Raw genomic sequence first — 10,000 nt, 5'->3', positions numbered from 1 at the left:
GAGACCAGGAAGCGAGAATTGTTTTATCCTTTTTCAAGAGTCATTGAATAAGTGCCTTGGGCTTCTAAACGGAAGTTTTAAGTACGAGCCAGTTTCAAAATCATGCCCAAAATGTTCCATCTAGTGTATAAGTCGTGCTTTCAGAGTGTCCTACCCATAATTTTGATACAGGCGGATTCACTCATGTCCAGCTGAACTATGATGGCCAAGTCCAGAGTTCAATCTAAAGGTTCGCAGCTAGTTTGAAACATTTTCGCCGCAAGATAAAAAACAAACAAAGCTAACAGCAAGAACTTAACTGATTAGAGTGTAATGTGAAGTGCTAGTTTTGTACCACATATGAACCATGTGAGCGTTAGCCCTTAAAACTAATGGAAATGGGCCCACACAAGGACAGAGAAAAACTCTGACCAGGGTGGGAATTGAACCCACAAACTTCGGGATAGATCACCGCTGCTCTACTGACTGAGCTACAAGGTCAGACGGAAGCAGGCCGTGGGAACTGAAGATGTTAAAGTCACGGCAATTAACATGTACAAGTACAAGGAAGGGTTACGTTTTTACAAACGTTGGCCGTGTAGCACTTATGTTTCAACAGACTTAACTGATTAGAGTGTAATGTGAAGTGCTAGTTTTGTGTGGGCCCATTTCCATTAGTAGGGCTAACGCTCACATGGTTCATACGGGGTACCAAACTAGAACCTTGTAGCTCAGTCGGTAGAGCAGCGGTGATCTAACCCGAAGTTCGTGGGTTCAATTCCCACCCTGGTCAGAGTTTTTCTCTGTCCTTGTGTGGGCCCTTTTCCATTAGTAGGGCTAACGCTCACATGGTTCATATGGGGTACAAAACTGGCACTTCACATTACACTCTAATCAGTTAAGTCTGTTGAAACATAAGTGCAACACGGCCAACGTTTGTAAAAACGTAACCCTTCATAACAACAAGAACGTTTGGGAACGTATTCTTCATTCTTACCGATTTGGTCTTCTCTCAGCCCCTTGATCGTTTGTGCTAATTCTTCGCTACCGTTTTGGACAAGTAGGATATCTAAACAGAAGAAACATCACACATGGCTAAATCAATGCAGGCAAAGTGTCCCCCCTCTTCGCAATTTGTGGGCAACCCTGAAGTCTTTGTATGGACCCCCTCGTGATGAAAAAAAAAATGCTTTGTTTATAGTGCCCGTAGATATCAGTATCAAGCTAGTTCACAGGCACCCCACTTTAAATAATGTGAAAGAAACAATTCAAACTTAACAGAAGCATGATTAAGAACCCCAACTAGCAGCAAAGACCAGTTGGTTATTTACAAAGCGTGACAGAGTTAAATCCGAGACAACCGGAAACAATTCCAAACCAGGATTTGAACCTGGGGCAACTGCATGCAAACCCATCGCCACCTCCCTCTCTATAACTGATCGCACTAAGTCTTGCATTGCTTTCTGATCGGTTAGCAAAGTCATTTCGCCTGCAGTATCTTTGAACCTTTTGATCCCACCCCCACTGGTTTGGGTGTGTATTCCATTGATCGTTCCATTGTGACAGTAGGGAGCTCAACCACGCGAGGTTTGCGAGGTTTCTGAGACGCGGAAGGGAGGGTAAGGATGGGGGGGGGGGGGGGGCAACCGGAAGTGAACATTTCGCAACCCACAACAGACGCGTCGCCCAGATTGTAAAACTAATCATTTTCTAATGGAGAAAAGATACTTAGCAATATTAATCTAGTTGTGTGAATACAAGTTAAAAGGGAAAACAGCTCACTTCCGGTTGCCGTCCGCGTGCGTAAGCTCCCTTGTGCCGCTTGCAGGGTTGCCATGGATACTTTCTTCCACCTAACTGATCACTTCCAAGTTCTACGGACCAATAAACCACTTTCATAAATGGCGACCACCCTTTATATTCTTTTTGTATTTATGTTAATCAGACCTACTGGCCTCATTTTGAAACAAATATTCTTGTGAAATTTGCTCCTCGCAGCGAGGCTAGAAAGGCTTATTAGCATTAAAACAAAAGAATATTTTATTTGGCCGCCATGATAAAAGAGGTCTATAACGCACCATCGTTTAAGCTCATCTATTGTTGATGAGATTTAATTACATGTCTTACGTGACCCTAATTTGCGCAAAATATGCATATTTTTTCGACAAATGGCTTGACCAAAAAACTGGCTAATACGAGTTTCTCACTAAACTACGAAATTGAATAACAAAGAACTTTGTCCCAAAAAGAAATGTTCCAGTGGAATGCACTTCTCGGTTTCTTGATAAATCACAACATCGGGTCAACGACGAATGAAAGGCTCTCAAGTACTTCCACTGTTAACTTAACTGTCTATGTAGAAAGTCACGGTGGCTATATTGATGTCTTTAACTTACGAGACACTCAACAAAATTACTCGATTCAAATTGTTGTCGAAGATGAAAGCAAAATGGACGAAAGTAGTTTTCTTATTTTTCGTTAAAAAAACAATGCACAGAACCAACAAAAAAAAAAGGATTTAAAATGATAAAATAAAACTCTAACAATGCAAAAAGTTTCTCGTGGTTGAATAAAGGTAACTAAACGCAGTTTCTATAAGCAAATGTCTCCCCAAGAATCGAACGAAAAGTTTTAGTCCACTCTTTAAAAGCCAAAAAAATTAACGATCTTATCGTACAACCGAAAGTGTACTCCACTTCAGGTAACTCCAGCTCTGGAGCCACCTGACTGTCTTCGTGGAGGACTGTTTAGCATGACATTAGGGAACTTAAGCAACGACAACGGCGACGGCAACAAGAACGTCACAAATTTGCATATTAGTGGGCAAAAACAATTGCGTTGCACGCCAGCACGTGCGTTTTTCACTTTGTCCATTTCATTGCCGTCGTCTGCAAAACAAAAGGGAACAGTCCCAACTTAAGATCTACGACGACGACGTCCACAACGACGCCACAAAACAGTGATATCATTGGTTAAAAGAGCATAAATAATCGTGCTGCACGTGCGGCATATTCTGGCGGTACTCTGCGCTCACTCGTGAAATATTTTTCCAACACTCGAAGAGAAATTTCGTATCTCCGCGCGGCCATGTAATATCCTCTATTTAAGGTTTTATGAAAAAAGTCAGAACGTGAGGATAAATTTTCATTTTCTCCCCAAAATTAATCACCGTTCCGACCAGTGCCATTAGGGAATAGGGAGCTTACGAAACCAGGACGACGACGGCTACGAGGACTTCATTTAAAAATACAAATCCGCGTTATTCATATCACTACGAAACTATTTCATGTCGTTCCGCGTTAAGAATGTGTAGTAACTGACAAGGAATTAAATTGGTATGAGTGGGTTGGAAGCGTAGAGAGAGAACTGAGAATTCATCGTCATGTGCTAACGTCCTCCACAGAACCTTGAATTTAGTCATTTCACGTCGTCATTTAGGAGATGACGGCATGTACCAAAATGTAAAACGCACGTGCAGAGCGTGCAGAGCCATTGTTTTTGCTCACTAAACCTATTGTTTTGTAGCGTCGTCGTTGCCGTCGGCGTCGTCGTTTCGTAAGCTCCCTACTTTAAGATCTACGACGGCGACGGTCGACGAAAACGTCACCTCAAAATATCACTTGGCTCTATCGTAAGTCTTTCGCGATTATTCAGTCTAGTTCGCGTCGTACAATGTGGGCAAAGTATCCTAAAAATAAATTGGTAGGAGCGGTTTCAGAGTGAAAACAGAGAATGAAAGATTCTCTGTTGCTTGCTTACGTTGTCCTCAAAACCTCAAACTTGGTGATTTCACGTCGTCGTTATGCAGAGGACCGCAAAGATACTTGCTGAAATCCGTGCTGCACGTGCAGCACGATTATTTATGCTCTTTTAACCAATGATATTATTGTTTTCTGCCGTTGTCGTAGTCGTAGCCGTCGTCGTTTCTTAAATTCCCTATTCTTGAGGAACCACCACAGCCTTGCCATATTTAAAAGGTTGAAATCCTGTAGTCACGAAGTGATTACAATAACGCGGATGTATATTGTGAGATGCCCCCCCCCCCCCCTCCCCCTTTCGGGAAGATGACGTTCTCGTTGCCGTCGCCGTGGTCGTTGATTTAGTAGAGAGCTTTAGATTCTAGTACGAGAACGACTACGAGTACGAGATTTTCTCATAAGACAACAGTGAGCGCGCGCAAACCAGCGTCATTTTGGCGGGAAAAACGTGATGCCGTCGTCATTTTAGTACGAGATTTTGCACAAATGTCGTCGAATCAAAACAAGTCAACAACACGGTAGCAATTTTGGCATTTTTTGATGAGCAAAAAGGCTCAGTTACCAGCAATAAGAATAACTGAGCAACCTATACTGCTAACAAAGAGTAAGATTAAGCGTACGGGTTATAAGTTTCCTTAGTATTTTCGATATAAACGGGCTGTCAAAACTCGTACTCGTTCTCGTCCTCGTCGTAGAATCTAAAACTCTCTAGTTTCCTATTGACCACATGACGTTTCGACCACCTGAGCGGATGCCATCTCCAGAGTCACGACTAGTGTAACGTCAGTAGATGGTACATGTATAAATACTGCAGTCGTTCTGTTTTGGCAAATGATCTTGATTTGCTTTTGGGCTACACAGTTTTTTACCTTTGATGATATTGAAAACTCTAAAAGGCTGGTCTAATGTTATCGCCAAACCAATCGCCTCCAGATACTTTTGATCGAAGATGAGGTTGGATAACTCTTGCTGTCTGTCAGAAAATAAGTGCCAAGAATACAATTCAAGAGGAACAACAAGACAAGAAATTGAGAAAAATACTGTGAAGTGACATGGCAAGGACGAAAAATAGTAGATCGTCGAAACTAACTGAAGTCCCGCCCACAAGAGCAATTCTCATGAGACAACTTTGTGTGGCAAATACATTTGATCATGTGGATAGCACAAAAAGTAATAATTGTTGACAATTCGCAGTTCAGTGAGTCAGCAATGCCTTTGGACAGCAGAGAAAGCAGAAACAAGGCCAGGTTGCCTGGTCGTTCTGCAGTGGCGTTCACTAAGGCCTGATTTTCACCAGCACACACAAACTCAGTAGCTTGTTGTCCATTAAAGCCTTTTGTTAAAACAATAGACACTAATTAACACCCAAGTAAATGCGCCTGCGTGCGTTGCTTGTGCTTGTGCTTGCGTCGCTAGTGAAAAAAAGGCGACTTTTTTAAGATTTTGTCGCGTCGCCTGCGCGCGAGGGTGGCTACACTTGTGACAAATTTTGGTAACAAATTGAAGGCCGCGCGAATCGCATACTTCAAGAGACCTGGGCACTATTTAACAATTAGACCCGTAGCCCTTGCGGGCTACGGGTCAACAGCCCATGAGGCGAAGCTGAAGGGGCTATTGACCCGTGGCCCTTAAGGGCGAAGGGTCTAATTGTTTTAGTATCACCCAACTAGTTGGACAATAAAGGCAATAACAAAGTTAGCGAATGCAAGTTGAAGAATATTTATTTGGTCGGGGGATAAAACTAAAGAAAGCGCTACGCTTTTCAATACTCGAGGGCTATTGCTAATAGTCATCTAGTAGCGTAGCCAATCAAAATGCAGGATTTGCATTAGTCCACTAGTTGGGTGATACTAAAAACCGACATTCCTCCTTTAATTTCATTGGCTAAACACTCTTTAGTCGTGTCGTAAGCGCGGGCAAAAAGTTGCAGGGTGGCTACACGGGCAACTATCTCTGCGATTTTGTCGCGAAAGTTTCAACTCTGCCGACTTTTTTTCTTGCGATTTTTTCACCTGTCGCGTCGCCAGTTCAAGGGTGGCCACACGTGTGATTTTCATCACGGGCTGGCGACGCGACAAAATTTGAAAAAATCGCATCACCAGCGCGAGCAAAAAATCGCTCGTGTAACCGCGGCTTAAGAGGCAGAAATTTACCACATCTATGTGAAGAGTCGGCTACACAAGCAATTTTTATTTGACATGGAACGTTTATTTGTCACATAAAAGCTAACACGTCAGCTTTGCAGCAAATACGTTTGTCACATAAACAATTGGGCAAATTTCCTCGTCTACACGAGCAAATGAAAATGATCACAGTTAGAACAGAGATGAGCCACCGAAAAGAAAGCAGGCCAATTTGTTGGACTCGTGTTCCCGTGAAATTGTTTTCCACTTGGTGAACATTCTATTGTTCAAATCCTGTAAACCTTAAAATTCTCTCCTCAGTAAATGTTAAGAGTTGTTTGTTGTTGGTGGTGAAAAACAGCCTCTGTAAGAATTGAAACCTAACCGGCGGACGTAAAAGCTAACATAAAATAACGCCTATTGCCAAATGTACGAAACAGTGTGTTTAATGTTGAACATACCTTTGAACGTTCTCCTCCGCGGCAGCATGTTCCTTCTCTTGCTCAATTTCTGTTACATCCTTTCACAAAGTAACAAAAAGTTAAGTAATTCACTGGAAATGGTCGTTGATATAATAAAATTATTCATGTAGAAATGCCTTACACTCTGGCTCTTATACTCCCTTTTGTGAAAAAATCGACATTACCGGTAATTTATTACTGCTTTCATACATAAAGTAACCATATTTAACGTCGATAACTCGTAACAGTAATTCAACTGACAAACCTGAGGTCGACGGTGCGCTCATTTTACTCCCCCCTCTCCATCAGTGCTCCGTTTACGGGTATTTAAAGCTACTTAGCTACACGGAAAGGAAAGAAGTTGAAACAAGGTTGCGAGATCCGGGAATCGAACCCAGGACCCCTTGCACCAAGGCCGTGAGCTAACCAACTGTGCCATCCTTGCTCCATATGACATTAAACATTTAAATTTGTAGTTTTATTTAAAAAAATGAACAATAAAGAAGCTCGTGGCGTGGTTAAATTGTAGAAAACCGATATTTCAATGTTTCCAATACAATAAAAAAATAAAATAAGTGATAACTGTCATGCCGTAAAAAAATATGTTTCGCCGAAATACTCTTGAAAGTTCCAGGGCTTTGAAATAAAGGATAAAGGCGCTCAGTTTCTAAAGAAACTATAAAGCTGTGCTGGTGGGGAAGAGAAACACATCAGTTGATATGGCAAATTGACCACTGCAAAGAATTTCGAAAGCTGACGTTTCCAGCGTTCGCCATTCGTCTTCGCTCTGTCTTTAAGAGACGTCAAATTGGCTGGGTGTTCAGTTCAACTACATGTAAACGGTTATTCAGTTGAAATTATAGAGAAAAAAGACGCGATTTTCTGATCATTGTCATAAACTACACTTATGCCCAGGTTTGACCCTAATTAGATGCACGCCCAATTTTCACATCCAACACAAAGTGTCCCTTTAAGTCGAAGCATTTGCTATCTCTTTTCAACAGTAAGGTAAGTGTAAAGGTTAGCGTTATTTTTAGCTTTGGGTAAACGCAGCAGTTAATCTTTACCTAAAGAGCATCAAATGGGGGCCACTTTGTGACATAAATTGTCTGTATTCTGAGACACAAGTGATGTTGAAGTTGGCGGCGAGAAGAGCAAGGGGACACTTTGTGACGCTTATTGAAATCCGCGTGCATCTAATTAGGGTCAAACCAGGACATATCTTGAACTATTGTCCTTTCTATTAATTTTCTCACCTTCCAAATGTTTATCACCGAGTCAGCTCCTCCAGACACAATCTGATCTTCACTTTGGTTGACCGCTATGCTCCAAACCTGTGTGTCACAAAACAATTGGTGTATTAATGCTACTAGATACGGGAATCTCACTTTGCCCTGCGTTTCGCCACAGTAGATTTGTTATCAAGGAAAGCCGAGCGATCTGACTTCTGCAGTGTGCTACGAAATTGCACAGCCATTGGGTTCGAGTCCCCGTTCAAGCATAGATGTGCTCCAGCCCTCCAGCAACTGTTTTCGGTGCTTCCTAACTTTGATAATCATTCTGGGAGGCAGTGCGGACCGGTGCTTTGGGCGCTTGTCTTGATATCCGGACTAACGGCTTCTTCATACGAGCCCCGTTGGCCGGGCTGGCCAGGTTTCCGAGATCTTGCTTCACCTTTAAATCCTTTGTAAAAATGCCCACGTGTTCATGTGAGAGCGTGGACTGGCTCGATCTCGGTTTTCCAATCGGGTTCAAAATCCGTTCTGACACTGAACTTGATCATGGTAGTCCCTGCTTCAACTTCTCGGCTGCACTTGCAAATAGCCAACTGGTTTGGGATTCTTACAAGTCATGGTCTTGTTCCGTTGTATGTGTTTCATTGGCCCTGGGCGTGGTCAACTAAGTACCGGGCACGTATGAAGGGATTTTTCAAAATTAGAATCCACGACTTCTCGGGTTCTACAAGCTGAGCTATAAAGACACACCTCTTGAGATTAAGTCAATCAGCAGACCATACTCGTATTTTCAGTATTGGACTGGAACTAGCTTGCAATGGAAGGTAATGCGGGGGAATCTTTTCAAATGCAAATAGGTACTTTTTTAATATATTCCCCCGCATTAGCCTCCATTGCAAGTTACTGTAGCTCCAGTCCAATACTGAAAATCCGAATATGGTCTATTTGATGGACGCATATGTTGTCGTGAAATGCAATGTAATTCAATGAGATGGATGAAGATAAGTTAAACGGAGATACACTGATTCAAAGGAGTTGCATGACTGGTCTCGCTACCTGTAAGATTCAGTCCTTCATGTCACTTAAACGTAATATTAACCGGTTGGGAAGTAAATAACTTACTTTATCTAAATGTTGATCAAATGTCTTGATACACTCGTTGGTTTTGATTGTCCATAACTTTATAAGACCCTCAGAGCCACTAAAAAAAATAAACACGTTCAAACGATAACCACAGATGAAAACAACAGCGTTTGCTTTCCATAGTTAGTCCATATGCTACGGGAAGGGTGGAGAGATCTTTTACATTTCCCCAAGCCTCCCTCGGCCGTTCCTCTCGGTTGCGTGACAAAATTCAACATCGACGACGGCGAGGGCGACAAAACGTCACTTCAAAGTATAATTTTGAACTGTTGTAAGCCTTTCGTGATTATTGTATCTCGTTCACATCGTACAATGTGGACGAAGTATCCTAAAATATTTTGGGTACGGGCGATTTTAAGAATCATATACACATATGAAATGAAATGTTGTTGGAACCCATCGGGAACTCGGAAAAATCCGAGCCCCAAATGGGATTCGAACCCAGACCCTCCGTGATCTAGTCGGATGCTCCAACCACTGAGCTACTGGAGACTCTATGGCGAGCAAGGGTGAATGAAACGTCCACAGATGCATGCTCACGTTGTCATCAAAACCTCAATGTTGGTACTTTCACATCATTGTTAAGCAGAGTACTGCGAGAATATGTGCAAAAAATAAGTACTGCATGTGCAACAGGATTGGTGTTCTTCTTTTAACCAATGATCATTTTTATTGTCTTGTGGCGTTGCCGTTGCCATGATAGCAACGCGTGCCGCACGTGCAGCACGATTATTTTTCCTCTCTTAACCAATGATATTGTTTTTTTCCCGTTTTCTAATCTCCCAACAAGCCCATGGCTCGACTGACGTAGAAGGAACTGCTAGCAGTCTACAACCAGACAAAGTTTGACCGGCTCCTCTTCTTTGAGGAATAATGAACCAATTAACGAATTTACGACTCAGCGTTTTATAAATAAACACTGCTACCACAGAATAATGGATTTACCTAGATATTAGCTGCATTCCCCTGCTAATGAAACTAAACTTTAAAACAGAGCTTGTGTGTCCCTCAAATGTCTTGACGCATGTAAAGTCTGATAAAGCCCATATCTTGATAGTCGAATCAGCTGATGATGTAGCCAGACACTGATCAACTGGTGAGAATTTTACGCACCAAATGCCTTTCTTGTGTCCACGCAAAGTACCAACAGCTGAACCCTTTTCAACAAGCCAAATCTACATTTTAATGTAAAAACATAGTGGAAGTGTTATTACCAGAAACATAATACTTTTGTTTTGTGGTCTCGATTATACATGTAGCTATTAAAGGTGGCCTTCATTCCAACCTGCAATGATATGAAT

At 42.1% G+C, this 10,000-nt stretch overlaps 1 protein-coding gene across 1 annotated transcript in view; it reads right to left on the bottom strand.

Annotated features, from left to right (window-relative positions):
- Positions 1-10,000, bottom strand: part of LOC138003659 (transducin beta-like protein 3) — a 47,105-nt gene that overhangs the window by 10,444 nt on the left and 26,661 nt on the right. The window contains exons 18-23 of the mRNA XM_068849847.1: positions 9,645-9,874; positions 8,679-8,757; positions 7,578-7,655; positions 6,322-6,380; positions 4,607-4,710; positions 977-1,048 (exon numbers count right to left, since the gene is read on the bottom strand). Coding sequence (XP_068705948.1) covers positions 977-1,048; positions 4,607-4,710; positions 6,322-6,380; positions 7,578-7,655; positions 8,679-8,757; positions 9,645-9,874 — 622 coding nt within the window. The remainder of the gene's footprint in view (positions 1-976; positions 1,049-4,606; positions 4,711-6,321; positions 6,381-7,577; positions 7,656-8,678; positions 8,758-9,644; positions 9,875-10,000) is intronic.

The sequence above is a fragment of the Montipora foliosa genome, chromosome 5 (genome assembly GCF_036669935.1).
Source record: "Montipora foliosa isolate CH-2021 chromosome 5, ASM3666993v2, whole genome shotgun sequence".
Lineage (NCBI taxonomy): Eukaryota > Metazoa > Cnidaria > Anthozoa > Scleractinia > Acroporidae > Montipora > Montipora foliosa.
This window is presented reverse-complemented; position numbering and strand designations above follow the sequence as displayed.